This window comes from Hyaena hyaena, unplaced genomic scaffold, assembly GCF_003009895.1.
Source record: "Hyaena hyaena isolate Hyena2069 unplaced genomic scaffold, ASM300989v1 scaffold_314, whole genome shotgun sequence".
NCBI classification, from domain to species: domain Eukaryota; kingdom Metazoa; phylum Chordata; class Mammalia; order Carnivora; family Hyaenidae; genus Hyaena; species Hyaena hyaena.
In genome coordinates this window covers 510,061-531,166 of record NW_024080947.1, presented here as the reverse complement: position 1 = coordinate 531,166, position 21,106 = coordinate 510,061, and the positions used below count along the sequence as shown (strand labels likewise).

The 21,106-nt window shown below is 35.3% G+C and overlaps 1 protein-coding gene across 1 annotated transcript in view; it reads right to left on the bottom strand.

The window, feature by feature from the left end:
- KIF5B (kinesin family member 5B) overlaps positions 1 to 21,106 on the bottom strand; it is a 50,031-nt gene that overhangs the window by 3,885 nt on the left and 25,040 nt on the right. Inside the window, exons 13-25 of the mRNA XM_039248658.1 lie at positions 17,530 to 17,598; positions 15,291 to 15,497; positions 12,943 to 13,086; positions 8,526 to 8,714; positions 7,872 to 7,989; positions 6,579 to 6,640; positions 6,376 to 6,485; positions 5,261 to 5,362; positions 4,075 to 4,135; positions 3,892 to 3,963; positions 3,613 to 3,717; positions 2,225 to 2,441; positions 1,333 to 1,483 (exon numbers count right to left, since the gene is read on the bottom strand). Of these exons, the coding sequence (XP_039104589.1) occupies positions 1,353 to 1,483; positions 2,225 to 2,441; positions 3,613 to 3,717; positions 3,892 to 3,963; positions 4,075 to 4,135; positions 5,261 to 5,362; positions 6,376 to 6,485; positions 6,579 to 6,640; positions 7,872 to 7,989; positions 8,526 to 8,714; positions 12,943 to 13,086; positions 15,291 to 15,497; positions 17,530 to 17,598 (1,587 nt within the window). The 3' untranslated portion in view covers positions 1,333 to 1,352. The remainder of the gene's footprint in view (positions 1 to 1,332; positions 1,484 to 2,224; positions 2,442 to 3,612; positions 3,718 to 3,891; positions 3,964 to 4,074; positions 4,136 to 5,260; positions 5,363 to 6,375; positions 6,486 to 6,578; positions 6,641 to 7,871; positions 7,990 to 8,525; positions 8,715 to 12,942; positions 13,087 to 15,290; positions 15,498 to 17,529; positions 17,599 to 21,106) is intronic.

The window sequence follows — 21,106 nt, the reverse complement described above, 5'->3', positions numbered from 1 at the left end:
AAAATCCCTTTGCCCACCTACACTTCCAGAAAAGGCAACTTCCATCTACTGAACAACTGTTCTATATTAGGTAACAACATTTTAACTTATAGAATTCTCAAGGATGACTTTCATTCTTCTGGCAAAGGGACTCAACAATTACTCCAAATGGAGAAAAACATAGGGCACCTCTAATTGGCAGGAAAACTATCTACTGTTATATCTGTGTTACTGATGTAACACAATATTAATATTAAACACATTACTACTTTATGTGGTAGTCTTATTAAGAATGCTTACTTATGTCCAATTTAATAAATGCTTTCATTACAAGGAACAGAGGAACAAGGCTACTTCCTACACATAAAAACAAACACACCCAGAGGTGGCATATGCTCAAGAGAACTAGCCTAGTCTCTTCAGTAAGTCAATGTCATTAAAGGGGGGGTGGGGGGGATTTTTCTAGATTAAAAGAGACTTAGGAGGTCTAACCAAATGTAAACAGTGGTCGTGGATTATACCCTGGTTTAGACAAGCCAGCTATAAAGGACTTAGGAAAAAAATAACAATTAGAGAAATATGAATATGAATTGGTATCAGATAATGTTTAAAAAGTTAGGTGTGATATTGTGATTATAGAAAAAATGTTATGTTTACAAATTTATTAGTTTTAGATCATAAACATAATTTATTTTCATACTTAAGAAATGTGAAAGGAGTCAAACAAGAAAATATATAAAAGTTAAGTTGCTGAAGTTCCTAAAAGTAGAAAAATCAGGATTTAAACCTAGATGGAACTCCAATCCAATGTCTGTATTCTTCACTATATCACTCTTTTAAATCCTATACTATGTGGACAAAAAATTTTATGAATTGTTGGGATATTTGAATCCTTCCAGACTGTTGCTTAATTCTCTACTCAAACCGAGAGCCATTCTTATTCAATGTCAAAGTAAAACTAAGCAAGATGCAAATTAGTGGACTTTAGTATTTGTCAGAAACTGTTAGTAGGTAATGTAATAATTTTAGTATTTTTAGTAAATATAGAAAAAGAATTAACATGCTTAATTAAATGTCCAATAAAGGGAATAGTTACAAGCCATGGTATATCCATTAGACAAAATATAAGAGCTTTTAAAAATAATCTAGTATGTGAAGTTAAAAATGTTAGGAACACAAACTTGAAAACATAGTATGATCTGAACTATGAAAAAAGACTAGAAGAAATCATGCCAAGTTACTTTTATAATCATGTACATAAAAAAATATGGGAATCTAAAGTAGTATTTAACAACCAATGGCTGCATATTTCCATATAGAGCTGTGACTAAAAGCCAGATATAAACTACAAACCTGTGGGTAATATGTAAAGATTACACTTGTTTGCCTCCTCCACCTCGAACTGCTACTGGCTGGCTGTTCTGAACAAATGCACCTCCTCCACGAATTGCACTTGGATGAGTTGGAGAAGCTGCTGGATGTTGCCCAGGACGAATAGGTTTAGCTAATGTGAAAAACAAAAACTGACTTTAGCATAAATCTTAACCCATGACTGTAGTGATATTTTAGGTTTCTTCTCTTTATTCACAACAATTCCCAAATGTGTTTTTTCTTTGCCTTTCCGTTACTCAGAGAATTCCTGTTTTCAGTTACAGCCTTTTCTCCAGGACCTATACAATCCTACTCTCTTAAAAACCTAATTCCTGTATCAATGATTATTCTAAAACACGTAGCATTATTGCTGAAAGCTTATACTCCTCCAAGTCTCTCTTTGCTTTAAAAATGCTCTCTATAGAGAGGCGCCTCTGTGGCTCAGTTGGTTAAGTGTCTTGACTTTGGCTCAGGTCACTATCTCATGGTTTATGAGCTCGAGCCTGGTGTCGGGCTCTGTGCTGACAGCTTAGAGCATGAAGCCTGCTTCAGGTTGTCTCCCTCTCTCTCTCCTCCCCTGCTTGCACTCTGTGCCTTTCTCAAAAATAAACATTAGGAAAAAAAAAAAAAGCTCTCTTTATAGTTTCACCTCCCCCTGACCATTCTTGCATGCTAGTCTAGTTCTTATTTCTCTTCTTGTCCTGTGAATGTGTACTCCTCAGTTTCCTCTTCATTCCCAACAATGCCACTCTTAAGTTAGAAATAAGGACAAATATGATCCTGACAACACATAATCTGTCAATCAGATTGTTTTCAAGTAAATAAAAACATTCAAAGCAAGCAAGATTTAAAGGTTTTAACGTGTTCTACTAACCAATTTGTGCAGAATGTCCTCTTCTGGCCATATTCTTTGACCTGACTGCTTCCTTTATACGATCTACTTCTTGCTGATAACGTTTGCGATCACGAGATGCATTTTCTTTGGCTTCTTTCAGTGCGGACTCCAAAGCTTTTACCCTCTCGGCTGTCGCTCTAAGTCGCTTTTCCAATTTAGGAAGTTCACAGCGAAGATCTGCATTATCACGTACCAACTAAAGGTACGTAAACAAATAAGGATTTTAGCTTTAACAAGATGACTTTCATAACTTTTCTTCAGAAAACTACATTTTATATTAATGTTTTCCATTTATCTAATTTAACTTAGGCAGCAACATGCAAAGAATATATACATGCATACAGATCCATATATGTATCTCACAAAATATAATTTCATTTAATTCTGGGAGAGGTTGAGAGAAAGACTGTTCTTTCTCCCCACTGGGCAATGACAGGAAGTTGTAACATAGTGTTAGGTCTCTTCAGTAAGACACTAATCTGCTAAATACCATGTTAAGTGTTGAAATCAAGTGTTGAAAGCAAAAAGGTTAAAACTCCCTTAACTTTACTCTAGTGCAAACGCCAGGTTTACAGCAACAAAGATGTACAATTGAGTGCACTAAGAAACTTTAAAAAAAAACTGAACTGCCTCATTTTATTTATTTCACACTCTGGGGCATTAAATGTAAAAAGACAAAAGATTAAAACAATTGTATTTTAACTACAAAAACTTATCTACTGAAGATTTTTAAATTACCAAGGGGGTGCTTAGGTGGCTCAGTTAAGTGGCACTTGATTTTGGCTCAGGTCGTGATCTAAACTGTTTGTGCATTTGAGCCCTGCATCAGTCTCTGTACTGACAGTGAAAAGTCTGCTTTGGATTCCTTCTCTCTCTCTGCCCCTCTCCTGCTCATGTGCTCTCTAAGCAAGTAATAAAACACTAAAAAAAAATTTAAGGGGCACCTGGGTGGCTCAGTTAAGCATCCAACTTTGGCTTAGGTCATGATCTCCTGATTCGTGGATTTGAGCCTGCTTCTGATTCTTTGTCTCCCTCTCTCTATGCCCCTCTCCCCCATTCATGCTCTATCTCTCTCAAAAATAAACATTAAAAATTTATTAAAAAGTTTTAAATTACCATGAATAAGAGAAAAACTGACTTAAAATTCTAGTAAAGAAATAATAATAACCATTTTCAATGGCCTCTTGATAAAAGGGTTGCTAAAAAATATTAACTTCCCTAAAAGTTGCTAATGGTTTATTTATATAATTGCTTGATTAAAATAATGGAACAGCTCAGGGTATGAAAATTCCTTAGTGCTCTGAAATTTACAAACACGCAATTTTTTCCTTAATGTTGCAGCTACCATAAAATACACTCTCTATTACCTGTTTGTGCACTTTAGTGAGTTGTTCAAGATTATTTTCAAGAAAGGAGATCTTCTGCTTTTGAGCAGCACTGCCTCCAGTGTCATCAGAATCAATCTCGGCACTCTAAGAAAAGAAGATCAATGAATACTACAAAAACATTAAAGATTAAAAAAAAAAACTAACCTTAAGTACACAGAAATGTTATGACAATATGAAATTATTTTCCTTATGAATATAAATACTTAGACATAGTAAGCACCACTTATTTAAATACCCACCTCAGCATTATTTTATTACCTTTTTAACTCTGGTGGCCAAGTCCTGAACAAAGAGCTTACGCAGGTTGTGTAAAGTCTGAAGTTCTTTTGCCTTGAATTAAGAACAGCAATGTTTTTGGAATTTGGTCTTTAAATTTAGTCATAAGCAAGGGGAAACCCATTAAACATCCCACTATCTTATTTATTTTCAAGTTTTTCTTACCACTGTCTCTTCCAAACCTTTCAAGTCTTGTCTCGCTTGTTCTCGTCTATCTTGCATGACTCTAAACAGAATATATGTAATTTTCAACTTCAATTTCATAAAGTTGTAGTTTTATTTTCAGATAAATTTTATATGCTTTATAATTTACTTCTAAATCTATAGTTTATTAAGAAAAAAAAACCCTTCTTATAGAAATGGAAGGGATGAAATAAAATGCACCTGAATTCAAATAATAAGGAATGGGATTATATTTTAGAGTATGCCACACAGAACACACTGCTATTAATCCAAAATAATTCTTATTAAGTGGGAATTAGAGATTATAGATAACTGAAGACAAACATTTTATGTATTTTATATTAAAATTATTCTACACAAAACGATGGTGGAGATTCGCTAGGTTTTATAAAACCAACTCTGAGCTGGTCCTGATATGTAGCCATCCTAATAACAGCAGTTCCACTTACAAATCGTCTTTCATAAATTCAAGATATGAAAAGTTATAATCATGCATTTGTACCTGCTCAGATTCTAGAAAAATAAGTACAGATTATATTCTTAGTATGTTAGGAAAAAAGTTAAATGGTGAAAACTTCTGTTCAAAAGCCAGGCTGAAACAATAATCGTCTTTTATACAAAATAAAATCTGACGAAAATTCAATTTTTGTGGTAGATCTGAAATCTCTGAAATGACTTAATGTCATGTAAGGTATATTTTTACAATGGATCTTCAACTAATATGGTAGCACAGAAATCTGAATCTTGACTATCAGTGAAAAATACAGTATCTTGCTTTTGCTAAAGTACAATAATACATAGTATATTATTGCAAGTTTTAAGGTATAAATTAAACCAACTCAGAGGTTTAAAAAAAATATCCTTTAACTTATACAAACTGAAAAATGAATGCACTGGATACAGTCAGGAATCAAGTCTGCTCTATTTCAGTTTTTATAATTTTTAAGTTTTTAAATTTATTTTGAGAGAGCATGCACATGGGAGGGGTAAAGAGAGAGGATCCCAAGCAGGCTTCCTGCTCTCGGCACACAGCCTAATGTGGGGCTCGATTTTACAAATTGTGAGATCATGACCTGAGCTGAAATCAAGAGTAAGACACTTAACCAAGGGAACCACCCAGACACCCCTCTAGTTTTTATTTTTAACTTGAATTAAAACATTTACTCACGTAAGTTCATGCAGTTTTCTGCTCTTTTCCTGATCTGTAGCTTTCAATTTCTCATGCTCAACTCTCAGACGTTCCTGTTCTAACATCATTTTCTGGTTTTGGCTGACAAAAGAAAAAAAGATAACACAGTATCAATACCATTGTTTTCTGAATGGCACCATTAAAATGTTTTCATCAAATTCATTAATTCTATAATCTCATGACTGAAATACTCTAGACTACCTATTATCCTGTCCCCAGAGTGGGGAGAAAAGAAAGGAAGAGCATCGGGCTACTACTTTCAGTCATGTAATATTTTTTGTATTTTGATTTGAAACCATGACTATCTTTCTATAGTTATGATTTCCCTGAACCCTTGTCCCTAAATCAGTTAGGTACTAACATTTTAAGACCCACATGTCAAAATTGGTCATTTGTTGTTACTCACCTCCGGTTCTTACTCAAATCATTTGAGTAAGATTGCAGACCTCTAATTTCTATAAAATCTAGGCTATATACACATATGGCTATGGAAATAGGGAAAATCTCTTCCAGAAAAACTAAGATGACAGCAACTATTAAAAAAAAGTCTTGAATTAAAATAAAATAAAAACTTTAAAAAAACTACTAAACCTCACAATTTCCAATAAAGATTTTCTCTGTTAAATTTTTAAAAAGGAAGTTAATTTTTTTTTTTTTTAATTTTTAATGTTTTATTTATATCTAGGAGAGAGAGAGAGAGAGACAGCGTGAGCAGGGGAGGGTCAGAGAGAGAGGGAGTCACAGACTGAAACAGGCTCCAGGCTCTGAGCTGGCAGTCAGCACAGAGCCCGACTCGGGGCTCGAACCCACAAACCGCGAGATCATGACCTAAGTGAAAGTCGGACGCTTAACCAACTAAGCCACCCAGGCGCCCCAAGGAAGTTAATTTTTAAAAAATTAATCTGGAACATAGAAGTTACACTCTTAAGCTAAAAAAAATTCTTTATCTTCAAGTCAAAACGATAATATCAATGAAAAATGCAGGTTTCTAAAATGGATATATTGTCCATCAGTAATCTATTATTTCTGCTTGCTACACAGCAATCTTACTGAGTTAGCTTCTAATATCTTAGAGGGAAGCAAAGTATACTTACTCTTGAAGATCAGTAATAAGTTTTTCTTTTGCCTCAACTTCATCTCTCAAACTACTAATTTGTTTTTGATGTGTTTCTCTGTGGCTCTGGATCTGCTGTTCAACAGCTTGCTAAAATTATTGGGGGAAAAGGATGTTGAGGTCAGATTAACATTAAGAATAATGGATTAAAGTCATTACAATCCAATGTTACATCAAACTTGCCTTAACTTCATTTGCAGTCTGAACTTTATTTAAGTGCTCTTTTTCCATTTCATGCACTTTCTCTGTTTGGGTAGAGAGAGAAAACAGGAGAAAAAATAAACCTGAAAGTTCTTCCTATAAACCAAGAAGCAAATAGTTTTTGTTTTTTTTAATAGTTTATTGTCAAGTTGGTTTACATATAACACCCAGTGCTCATCCCCACAAGTGCCCTCCTCCATGCCCATCATCCCTTTTTCCCTCCTCCCCCACCATCAGCCCTCAGTTTGTTCTTGGCATTCAAGAGTCTCTCATGGTTTGCCTCCCTCCCTCTCCCCCACTATTTTTCCCTTCTTCTTCTACATTAAGTTCCTCTGTTAAGTTTCTCCTAATCCTCCTATACGTGCAAACATATGGTATCTGTCCTTCTCTGCCTCACTTATTTCGCTCAGCATAACACCCTCAAGTTCCATCCATGTTGGTATACATAGCCAGATTTCATTCTTTCTCATTGCCACGTAGTATTCCATTGTATAGATAAACCACATCTTCTTGATCCATCTAAGTGTCAGTTGATGGACACTTAGGCTCTTCCCATGTTTTGGCTATTGTTGAGAGTGCTGCTCTGAACATTGGGGTACATGTGTCCCTATGCATCAGCACTCCTGTATCCCTTGGGTAAATTCCTAGCAGTGCTATTGCTGGGTCATAGGGGAGTTCTATTGTTAATTTTTTGAGGAACCTCCACATTGTCTTCCAGAGGGGCTCCACCAGTTTACATTCCCATCAACAGTGTAGGAGGGTGCCCATTTCTCCACATCCTTGCCGGCATCTAGAGTCCTCTGATTAAGGAGCAAATAGGTTTAATGAGGGATCTGCAGCTTAATAGTACTTGACTTTAAATTATCCAAATGCATATAGTGAATCTTGCCCTTGCAGCTCAGAACATTTTGACTCTTAGTTCTATCCTTTGTGTTGATATTATGGTTATGGTTTCTTTTATTTTCTTGGCCTAATCCAAGAACAGATGGGTTAGGGCACGGTTGGGAATGAGATAGCTTTCCACTACATCCCCTATGTTAAGATACACACACACAACCTCATAACTTTGTGGGAAATTCCTAGATTGGCCCTTTTCATATCCAAACACAATTTTGAAAAAATTATGTGTCAAAGCCACATTAAAATGTATTACTTGTTTCCTATTGCAAGTTATTCATATTCCTACTATTTTCTATCAGTTTGAATATAAGTTTACTACAATTATACTAAGGGAATAATATAGACAAGAACTCATAAAACACAGAAAGCTAATACCTTGTGCACGAAGTTGGACTAGTTCCTCACCGAGGGAATCAACAGATTCCTCTAGCTGTCTTTTCTTTTGCTCCACATTTTGAAGATATTCAGTCAATGATTTGATTTTGGCTTCATGCTTTTGGGAAAAATATACTGGTATGAATGAAGTGCAAAAAAAAATCTTACACACACATTTTGTAGATAAGGATAACTGAAAGCAAGCTTATTAGAGATATTTATATCTCTAAATATATATTGCAATGATAAAAAATTTAATCACTGAAATGGTCACCTGTATAACTTATAACACTTGCACATTAAGGCACTCAAAGCTGACATATGAGATAATATTCTTACTATTATCTCCATCCAACATTACTCTCTCCCTTTTGATATAACTTCTGTCTTGGTGAAGGACCTCATCTATTCAGTTCCCAAAGCTAGAAAACTGGTCCTGCAGTTTTGTCTACCCTAAAATTCTTCAGCAGTCAAATCAGTTACATCTTTCTAATAAATGTCTATACATGTTAGTAAATAACCCAGTTAAATTCACTCATGCTGTTATACTGCAGTGAACCTAGGAAAAACTACTTGTATTACCCTTTTCATTGTTAACCAAAATTACCTACAGAAGGTCATTTTCCTTAAATTTTGTTCTATAATAATACATACTTGAGAGATACGAAGTTGGCATGCTGCTAACTCCTTTTCATTTTCTTCCATTTTTTTGTTGCTCTCAGTTTGTGTGCTTTCTAACTGTTTGCAGCGTTTTACCATTGTTTTTACTTCTGATTTCATTTTGCTAATGTAAAGCCTTGCAACAGTGAACTCTTCATCTATCATGCCAGTTCCCTCAGGTTGCTGTCAGAAAAAAAATTAAAAACAAAAATGTCCAGTTTGTGCTTACAAAATTAAGACTCCAAAATCTTTTAATAAATAAATATTATCCAATATTCATAGAAGTACAGTTTTTCTTTAATATTATTTTTAATAAAGAGCTTAATTTTTCCCTTCCAATATAATTTTTTAATTTTTGTAATGTTTGTTTATTTTTGAGAGAGAGAGAGAGAGAGAAAACGAGCCTCAGTGGAAGAGGCAGAGAGAGAGGGAGACACAAAATCTGAAACAGGCTCTAGGCTCTGAGCTGTCAGCACAGAGCCCAATGCAGGGCTTAAACCCACAAACTGGGAGAACATGACCTGAGCCAAAGTCAGACACTTAACTGACTGGGCCACCCAGGTGGCCTTATTTTCTTTAAAAAAATTTTTTTCATGTTTATTCATTTTTGAGATAGAGAGAGAGGAAGAGAGAGACAGAGTGTGAGCAGCAGAGGGACAAAGAAAGAGGAAGACACAGAATCCAAAGCAGCTCCAGGCTCTGAGCTGTCAGCACAGAGACTGATGCAGGGCTGGAGCCCAAGACTGTGAGATCATAACCTGAGCCAAAGTCAGACACAACCAACTGAGCTTCCCAGGCACCCCTTGCCTTCCTTATTTTCTAAAACTTAATGTTAACACATGCTTACAAGAGAAAAAAAAAAATGCAACCTAAAAACAAAACTGATGACACTTGCTTCTTTCAATTTTTGGATTTCCTCCTCTTCATTCCTAATCATATGTAAGCCCAACTTAAAACTTTACAAATACTGATGTTTAGGTGACAGGGGAAGGATTACTTTTAAGCTCACGAAAGAACAACTGTGGTAACTGTACATTTCTTAAGTTTCATTACAAAATTCCAGTACAATATTCAGTGTAAAAATTAAGTGGAGCTTGAAAAGGAAGAAATTAAGACTGTCTTTATTCGCAGATGATATGATTGTCAAAAAAAAAAAAAACCCTCAAAATAAACTATCATAGTAACATTGTAGAATATATGATTAACATACCAAAGTCACTTTCCTATATACCAGCAAGAACAAGGGAACTTGAATTACTTAGGCATACATGTGATAAAATAATACAACATCAACAGGACAAAAGAAATCAGTGAAGAGCTAAATAAATGGGAGATAGTCTATATTCATGGGCAGAAAGACTGAAAATGTCCATTCTTCCCAACCTGATCTATAGATTTAATATCATCTTTATCAAAATTCTTCCAAGTTACTTTATGGCTATCAACTCTAAAGTTTAAATGGAAAGGCAAAAGACCTTGACTTGCCATCATAACACTAAAGAACAAGTCAATTACTTTATGGCTATCAACTCTAAAGTTTAAATGGAAAGGCAAAAGACCTTGACTTGCCAATGTAACACTAAAGAACAAGTCAGAGAACTGACACTACCCAACTTTAAGACTTACTATAAAGCTACAGTAATCAAGATGGTGTGGTATTGACAAAAGAACAGGTAACTGAAACATAAGAGAGCCCCGGAATAGACACTCACAAATACAGTCAACAGATCTCTAACAAAGGGGCAAAGGCAATTTAATGGAGGTTTTTTTTTTTTTTTTGATCAAGAGTGAGAAAGCAAAAGAATAAATGCGCACACACACGAGGGGGGGGGGGCGGGGAGAAGGGAGAGGGAAAGAGAATCTTAAGCAGGCTCTACACTCAGTGCAGAGCCTGCAAGTCCAGACCATGAGATCATGACCTGAGCCCAAGTTAAGAGTCAGATGTTTAACTGACTGAGTCACTCAGGTAACCTGGAGATAGATTTTCAAGACGTGGTCCTAGAAAAACTACCCACTGAAGTTGGACAGACCTTGTATCTTCCAGAAAAATTAATTCCAAATGGATCATAGACCTAAATGTAAATATAAAACCAAAAAACCTCCAGAACATAGGAGAAAATCTAGGTGACCCTGGGTTTGGAGAGAAGTTTTTAGATACAATACCAAAAAAACACAATCCTAAAAGAAAAGACTTGCAAGTTGAACTTCGTTAAAGTTAAAAACTTATGCTCTGCAAAAGTCACTGTTAAATAGAATGAAAAAATAAAGCCAGATTTGGAGAAATAATTTGCAAAACACAAATCTGATAAAGGACTGTTAGACAAAATATACAAAGAACTCAAGGTAAGAAAACAAACCAAATGCAAATTAAAACAAGGTAACACTATAGAGCTCAAACCAAAAAACTGATGACACCAATATTTGTGAGGGTGTGAAGTAACAAGAGCTCTCACTCATTGCTGGTTGGAATACAAAATGCTATAGCTACCTTAAGGGTCTAACAAAGCTAACACTATCTTAACTTATGATCTAGCAATCATGCTCCTAGGTATTTTTACCCAACTGAATCGAAAAATTATGTCCACAGAAAAACTTGCACATGAGTCTCTACCAGCTTTATGTATAACTGCCAAAGACTAGAAGTTAACCAAGATGGCCATCCTCAATAGATGAATGGATAAACTAGTACATCTATACAGTGGAAGATTTGATATATAAGAAATGAGCTATCATGACACAAAATGACATGGAAGAATCTTAAATGCAAATGGCTAAGAAAAAGCCAGTTTGAAAAGGACATCTACTGTCTAATTCCAACTACATGATATTTTGGAAAAGGCAAAAGCACACACATAGTGAAAAGATCACTAACTGCTAGGGGTTCAGGGCCAAGGCATGAATAGGGTAAAAAGCACAAGGGATTTGTTAGGTAATCTACATTATTATACTGTAGCGGTGGATCTGTATTATGTATTGTCAAATCCATAAAATTGTACAATGCAAAAAGTAAATTATAACATAAAAAACACAAGCAGTACTTTCTGATGATGTCAAAAGAATTACGTACAAATGACAAAAATATTGAGAATCCATACATTTAAAGAAAAAAAAAGAACCGATTTGCAAGGCTGACTTATTTTTAAAATGCCATAGTGGTATGGTGAAAAAAGCAGTCTAGGAGTAAGGGAACCAGTGTTCTATCACTGGCTCTTGCCACTGAACATAAGTCAAAATTTCTACTCTTATTTTCCCGATCTTTACCATCTTTTCATTTAAGATTAGTTGAACACAAAATGGAGTGATTTTTCTAAAAAGAAGCTGCCAATCTACAAAGCAAATTTTGGACACCATTCTAGTTTTAGTGATATGAAGTAAATTTACTTTTCCATCCCAAAAGATTTCCACACAGCTCTCACATTATTTCACCCTAAAAAGGGTAGGCAGAATGAAAACAGAAGTGAGTTGAAGAGAACAAGTCAAGTCATCCAGTATTTAACAATAACATTTTCCCTTTGTTTCTACGGTGTGAGCCAACGTTAAACAATGATGAGGAGAATGAATCCTTGCCTCCATCAACAAACAGCAAATCTGAGTAACAACTGAGATGGAATGTGTGCTACACATTGTAAACTTACTCATTCAAGTTCTTGTTAAACTAGGCTTCTTATTCTTTATAGGCTGTCACTATCAATCCTAGTTTGTTCTCTGTTACAAGATTAAGCTTTAATCAAGAAGATAGAGTCCAAACTAATACCTACTGCAACATACAAATCTTTCATATTATGTGCATGTGCTTGCAGTTAAGAGTCTTAGTTTGCTTTTATGGTCCAAGTTTTAAAACTAGGTCACTAAACTTTTTTCTTTTTTTTTTTACCACATGCCTAGTGCTAACATAACCAATGTTAGCACCCTAAAAAAGATGATCAGAAAAAAGGCATAAGTAAAATAGATGTGGCAAAATTCTGATAATAACTCTGAGGTTTACAGTACTATTCTCTCTACTGTTAAGATGTTTGATATTTTTTATAATAAAATTTAAAAAAATTAATAAGCATGTTCATCTTTTAAAACATTTAAAACCATAGGCCAATTCACTTATGAGTTTACTCCCTGAGCTAATCTTCACCGTTGTCCCAGTGACATACTTTCATGTACTATAATTTATTAGTATAATTCCTAAATGTGAAATCTTTACACATGCGATCCAAATAAATGCTACTTACTGAACATTCCTTCTGAGTGTCCCTTATTCTTTGTCTTTCCTCACATACTACTATTTACTATATGTTGCTGTTGTGCATGACATAATGGGCACGAAAAAGAACTTTGTAGAAAATCAGTAGTAAACAGAAATATGAGTTATGTACAAATAACTATGCCTAAATGCTTAATACTTAGTTATTATACTTACCTTTACATCATTATTTCCTACAGCAATTCCTATTTCTGCAAGGTCTTTTAGTAAAGATGCCATCATCTCAGCTGCTCGTTTTTTCTGATGGTTGGTCATTTCCTTAAGTTTCTGAAGTTCAGCATCTATACTTGCTAAAGTTGCCTAACAGAACCCAAAACAAAAGACAGAGTTAAATCTATTAAATGAAATATTACTTCAAACACTGACACATTTCAAGTTTTCATGTAGTACTCACAAAAGCATTATTTTCTACTTTTAATTATTTTTAAGTGTTCTCTATACCCAGCATGAGGCTTAACTCACATCCCTGAGATCAAGAGTCACACACTCCACCAGCTAAAGCCAGCCAGGTGCCCCTCTACTTTCAGTTTTTTGAACTAACTAATCTACTGAGTTCTGGGATAGCTCTCAGTTGAAACTTAAAAAATACTGCAGCCCTAATAGACTATATAAAGTTGCCATATTATGCTCCATTAAGAGTAGGTAGTTTGTATCATTTCACTAATTTTTGAGACTGTAATATTTTCTGTCTAGAAATGGGAAACTTCCATATTAATTCGATTTTCTTTTATTTCTACAGTATAGATTATTTGGAAACAGAGTCTGAGCAAATTAATGTTAGAACAGAACTGAATTTTCTAAGGTTTATAGGTTTTCTTTATATGCCTTCTACATATACAGTCACTGAAAGAATCCACTAGATAATTACTACCAATTCATAATATACGCAATTATTTAGGAGACAGTGATGAAGTAGTATTACTATATTACTTTAAATTTAAAATAATAGCTGGTTTATCAACAACAAAGTCACCACAGTTTTGAAAAGCCCAACCATTTTGGCCACTTTAAAACTAATCATTACAGTACAAGTCAGATACTGACTAAAAGTAAGCTGCACTAAAAATGAATGAGTAAAAATGCCATAATGTCAGTTTTTTGTTTCTTATGGTCATTTCCTTAAGTTTCTGAATATCAGTAGTGTATTCATCCAGTTTAATATAAAATACCAGATATTTTTCAAGTCTCACAAGGTAGTATAGGCTTTAATGATTAAATCAGCAGGTGTTTTCTCAAACTGAGCAGCAATATAGTACACATATACAAAGATGCAGAATGCTATAAGGTTTCTAACTCTTATTACCATCAAAGTGCTGACAGATTCAGCTTTCTGAGGCACAAACACAAATGTCTTAAAGACTGAAATCAGTGACCAAAGACCAACTTATAGCTTACAGAGATGTAAGAAAGTCCTACTGCTCTTCCAAACAGTAATTAGGTTTGCTAATAATGCAACTCAGTACAAGTTATAAAGGCACCTTGGTTTCCATGCTATTAAACTGTTAACTTCAAGTTTAACTGTAACCTTGGATATAAGAAGGGGAAAATGAAATTTATCAGGGGCACTAAAACTTTAAAAAGTATTGATTGCTTTCCTTTAGATAGATGAACATGGACAGGGAAAAAAGTAGTGAACACTGATCCTGAGTCCAACTCCAGATGTGGTTTCTAGACAAGAAGTTAGCATTAGCAATAATAAATCCTTAATGAGAGACCTCATCCACGGTGATGCTGAAAGTATAGCAGTTGTAATCACAGCTATCTATTATCTTTGGCATCACTCCAGAAGGGTGGCAAATCCTGTTCTACAGCAATGATGACAAACAAAGATCCTTAGCTATTGCAGAATCACAAGGAAAAGCCTCCTACGTTGTGCCAGGCAGGCTCTGCTCCAGGGCTGGGAATATAACAGTGAACAAAACCCAAATTATATAACGTTATATATTTTTCTCTTTTTCTCAATTTACTTAGTTTGAACAATCATCTAATAACTTTACTGACCAACTAGAAGCTAAATTATTTTCCCTTTAACATCAGAATATTAGGAATAGCTAACAAGTCTTAAAATGGCATTTTAATTACCTATTAATAGACTTTCAGGAACTAAAAGGATAACTCCCTCCTTTACCTGTAAGGCTATATATAAAAGAGGAAATGAAGTTGAGATTTGGAGTTCCTTAAGAATTGATAACATCAGTCTTGAGGTTACATAGAAAGAAGTTACGGAGATAATTTTAATTAAGAATACTTGTATTAGGGGCTTTGGGTGACTCAGTTGGTTAAGCATCTGACTCTTTATTTCAGCTCAGGCCATGACCTCCTGATTCTTGAGACCAGGCCCCGTGTCAGGCTCTGTGCTGAATGTAGAGCCTACATGGGATTCTCTCTTCCCCTGCCCCTTCCATGCACCCATGCGCGCTCGTTCTCTCTCTCTCTCTCAAAATAAACAAATAAGCATTAAAAATAATACTTTAAAGTATTAAGAAAACAAAATTATAGCTTACTGATTTCTGATTTAGTTCATCACTAAGCAATTCATATTCCTTAGTTTTATCTTCAACTTCCTGAGACTTCTGATCATAATTGACAGCAAGCTCCTCTAAGGCTTGTAAAACTTCTTTTACTTCTTCTTTAGAGGCATCATTTTCTGCTTGAAGGCGATTCAGTTCAGCTTGCATATTATCTTGATCCCTCCTGGTAGATGCCAGAAGCTACATGAAAGAGTAAAAGTATACGGGTTTAAAAAATCTATTTGCTTCACCATTTGCTAAACACCTAATGAATAAATTATGGATGCCATTAACTGTGTTAACATTTATTCATTCAACAGATTTACTATAACAGTGTGCTAGACACAGTAGGTGACAGCAAGGAAATCAAATAATGACTCTTTGAGGAATCTAACAGAGGAAACACAGGTACATAAATAAACGCATAAAATGGAATGTTAAGCAAGAGCCATAAAACGGAACAGAACCTAACCAAGTACTTGGTAGTACTTAAAACACAAGGGTATTTCTGTAGGTTATTCATTTAGAAGGAAGCTAGAAAAATTTTTAAAAAAATTTTTAATGTTTATATTTTGAAAGAGTGTGTGCACATGCGCACAAGCACGGGAGAGGCAGAGAAATGGAGAGACAAACTGAAGCAGGCTCCAGGCTCTGAGCTTTCAGCACAGAGCCAGACAGGGGGCTCGAACTCATGAATCGTGAGATCATGATGGGAGTCGAAATCAGAGGCTTAACCCCCTGAGCCACCCAGGTGCCCCTAGAATATGTATCTTAGTCATATGAAAGGAAGTGGCATATTAGGTTCATAAATAGTGAGCACAGAAAAAGAAATTAGTAGATGTTTAGAAGATTTTAGATTTTCTTTGGGCAACCAGGGGTGACACCTGAGTTATGCCCCAGGAAAATTTAGTATCAACATATAAAATTTGAACTGGAAAGAAATCAAGACGCTAGTTTGGAGAATACTGCAATCATCCACAGTCAGTGGCTTTAAAGTAGGGGTATTTGGATATGTGTAGAAGTATTTCTAATGGGGCAGAATGCTAATGGCACTTAGAAGTAGGGGCGAAGGGTGCTAAATGTCCTCTAAATGTCCTATAACATAGAGAACAGAATAATAATGAAGAAGAATGCAAATTACTAGTGTCCCTTTTGAAAAACATTCTACAACTGAATTAAGTACAATGACGATGTGACCAGGATTAAGTTGGTGGACAGTGGCTATTTCTTCCTTACGGAAGCTGTATAGTTTTTGCCCACATCTCTAAAACAAATCTTAAATGATGTACCATTTTTCAATTATCCCCCTGCTCTCCCAGGTAAGATAAATTGATGGTCCAAACTAGGTGACAAACTAGAGAAGAGAAACTTGAAAGAAGGCAGAAATGAATGGGCTCAATGAGGGTAGACGTGGTGAGAAAGGAGTCACAAGGGATTTCATTTACTGATATTGTCATTCCCACAATGAAGTCATACCTCAAATTATGTAATTAGTAAAGCCAGGTCAAAGTAATTCAGAAATCAGTGTCTTCCCTCTTTAATTATCCCTTTAAACTCTGTGTGTTTAAGTGAATGACAGTAAAACATTGTTTTTTATATTCTTTCCTCCATTTCCTTATGGAAATGCTTTTCATGACACGAGGGGGACTCTAAAGTTATCCCAGCCCAGTGTAATAAGTCTTTCTCAAGAATCAGTAGAAATGTTTTAGGGAGAATAAGGAGATGAAATACCACCATACTTCAGGCAAGGAAAGAAGACAGACTTAAGACGTCTATTAGAAGTATGTTAAAAAATATCGAAAGTTGTTATCCTCTTCCCTCCATTTAGACAGAACTCTAACTTAAAAAAAACAAATACTCAGGGCTGCTGGGTAGCTCAGTGGGTTAAGCGTCCAACTTCAGCTCAGGTCATGATCTCAAGGTTCATGAATTTGAATCTGTGCTGATAGCTCAGAGCCTGGTCTGCTTCAGATTCTGGGTCTCCCTCTCTCTCAGTCCCTCCCCAGCTCACACAGTCTCTCTCAAAAATAAACAAACATTAAAAACTAAAACCAGATACCTTAAGAGGAAGTCAACCTTTGCTTCAACCCATATATCATATCCACAGAGAAGTAGTCATATTCAAAATTTTTTTAATGTATTCTAATATATTCTGAACTCTGTAGGTTCATCTTTTATGTTCAAATAATAACGATAAATTATAAAGCTCTCCTGAAAACCGTATCCAACTTACCTCTTCTTGATCCAACATTTGTGTCTTCAGTTTCTCTACCAACTGGCTCTGTTGATTAATTTCTTCATCCTAGAATTTTAAAGTACCAAGTTAACAAAGTAGCTCACAATCTGATTGTAACCGTTTTCTAACATAAATTGTAAGATTACTATTCCCTCAATCAAAATATTTCAAAACTTCCTCCAAATCCAACATTGCTTATTTCAATCTCCTAAGAAAATGTTGAAAGAGATGGAATATCTTTGAATAATTATAACATTAACCATGCAATTAAAAAAGTTTAGACTTACAAACGCTATTCATCAAATACTTAAATGCTAAAGAAAATAATAAACATGTTTAAATTTATTACTGAAAAAAATGGCCATTCACTAAAAAGGAGAATTACGGGCCCATATCACTGATGAACATGGATCCAAAAATTCTCAACAAGATATTAACATATCAAATTCAACAGTACTTCAAAAGAATTATGCACCATGATCACGTGGGATTTATTTCTGGGCTGCAGGCTAGTTCAATATTCTCAAATCAATCAACATGATACACCACATTAATAAAACAAATGATAAGAACCATTTGATCCTGTCAATAGATGCAGAAAAAGCATCTGACAAAACACCGCATCTTGGTAAAAACCCTCAAAAAATTAGGGAAAGAAGGAACATACTTTAAAAGCCATATATAAGGCCCACATCTAAAATCATCCTCAATGGGGAAAAACTGAGAACTTTCTCCCTAAGATCAGGAACATGACAGGGATGCCCACTCTTAGCACTATTGTTCAGAATACTACTGGAAGTCCTAGCCTCACCAATCAGACCACACAAAGAAATAAAAGGCATCCAAATCAGCAAGAAGTCAAACTCTCACTCTTTGCAGAGGACATGATATACTCTACATGGGAAACCCAAAAGACTCCACCAAAAAACTGCTAGAGCTGATACATGAATTCAGCAAAATAAAGGCTATAAAACCATTATATAGAAAATCTGCTGCATTTCTATACACCAAGAAGAATGAAGCAACAGAAAAGAGCTATCAAGAAATCAATCCCATTTACAACTGTACTAAAAACCATAAAATACCTAGGAATAAACCTAACCAAAGAGGTTAAAAGATCTGTACACTGAAAACTACAGAAAGCTTATGAAAGAATTAAAGACACCAAGAAATGGAAAAACATTCCATGCTCACAGAAAGGAAAAATACCGTTAAAATGCTGATGCTACCAAAAGCAATAGACACATTCAATGCCATCCCCATCAAATAACACCAGCAATCTTCACAGAGCTAGAATAAACAATCCTAAAATTTGTATAGAATGGGAAAAGACCTCAAATAGCCAAAGTAACCTTGAAAAGAAAATCAAAGCTGGAGGCATCACAATCCCAGACTCTAAGCTTAATTACAAAGCTGTAATCATCAAGACAGTATGGTATTGGCACAAAAACACACACAGACCCAGAAACGGGCCCACAAATATATGGCCAACTAATCTTCAACAAAACAAGAAAGACTATCCAATGGAAAAAGAGTTTCTTCAGCAAGTGGTGCTGGAAAAACCGGAGAGCAACATGCAGAAGAATGAAACTGGACCACTTTCTTGCACCATACACAAAAACAAATTCAAACTGGTTGAAAGGCATAAATGTGAGACAGGAAACTATCAAAATCCTACAGGAGAAAACAGGTAGCAACCTCTTTGACCTCGGCCGCCGCAGCTTCTTACTGGACACAGTCTCTGGACGCAAGGGAAATAAAAGCAAACATGAACTACTGGGACGTCATCAAGACAAAAAGCTTCTATACAGTGAGGGAAACAATCAACAAAACTAAAAGGCAAGATATTTGCAAATGACATATTGGATAAAGGGTTAGTATTCAAAATCTATAAAGAAGTTATCAAATTCAACACCCAAAATACAAATAATCCAGGGAACAACGTGCTAAAGATATGAATAGACACTTCTCCAAAGAGGACATCCAGATGGCTAACAAACACATGAAATGATGCTCAGCATCCCTACTCAACAGGGAAATACAAACCAAAACCACATTGAGACACCACCTCAACTGGTTAAGAGTGGCTAAAATAAACAACTCAGGAAACAACAGATGTTGGCAAGGATGTGGAGAAAGGGGAACCCTTTTGCATTGTTGGTGGGAATGTAAACTGGTGGAGCCATTCTGGAAAACAGTATGGAGGTTCTTCAAAAAAAGTAAAAATAGAACTAACTACCCTATGACCTAACAATTGCACTACTCAGTATTTAACCAAAGGATACAAAAATGCTGATTCGAAGGGCACATACACTCTTATACTCCCATGTTTATTGCAGTGCTATCAACATAGTCAAATTATGGAAAGAGCCCAAATGTCTACCAATTGATGAATGAAGATGATGTAGTACACACACACACACACACACACACACACACACAATGGAGTACTACTCAGTGATGAAAAAGAATGAAATTTTGCCATCTGCAACACTGTGGATGGGACTGGAGGGTATTATCCTAAGTGAAATAAGTCAGAGAGATCATGATTTCACTTGCATATGGAATTTGACAAACTCAACAGATGAACACAGGGGAAGGGAAGGAAAAATAAGATAAAAACAAAGAGGGAGGAAAACCATAAGAGACTCTTAAACACAGAACAAAAAGAAGGCTGTTGGAGGGAGGTAGAGGGGGGAATGGATTAAATGGGTGATGGGCATTAAGCAGGGTACTTGTTGGGATGAGCATAGGGTGTTATATTAATTGGTGAATCACTGGGTTCTACTCCTAAAGCCAAGATTACACTATATATTAACTAACTTGAATTTAAATAAAAAAGGAAAGATGGATAGACAGACAGCAAGAGAGAGCCATTCAGCCACTTCAAACTTGTCCTATCTGCTTAAAACACATAAAATCTCCCCTGAAAACAAAACCAAAACTATTTTCTTCTAGTCTCTTTACCGTTCTTGTTTTCCCTTTCCTCTCTACTTGGTTTGTAATTTGTTATTTTTCACACTTCTGATGGATATAATCAAAGCAGGAAAACACTATTACCACTTTATTCTGTTCCCTCTCTAATCTCTTGCATCACCTTTATTATTGAGTCCTTAGACCCCTGATTCTAAGAGATCATTTTGTTAAGGCTCTCAATGTTAAGGCAAGGCTCTCCAATGACCTAAGAGATCATTTTGTTAAGGCTCTCAATGACCCAATGTTCACTTTCCTTTAGAAAATTAAAGAAGGGAAAAAATTTGTCTCATACATAGTTGCTGCACAGAAACAGCAATTGTGATTCTATATTTTTTATTAAAACAGATGACTTGAACAATACAAGGGTTAGGGGTGCTGACCCCCCCTCCAAGGAGTTGATCTACATATAATCTCTGACTTCACCAAAACTTAATTGTTGGTAGTCTGCTACTGAATGGAAGGTTTACCAATAACAAAGAGAATTAACATATTTTTTGTTATATGTATTATATACAGTACTTTCACAATATAGGAAGCTAAAGAAAATGTTATTAAAATCATACAGAAAATATTTATTTTACTGTACTGTATCAAAAAA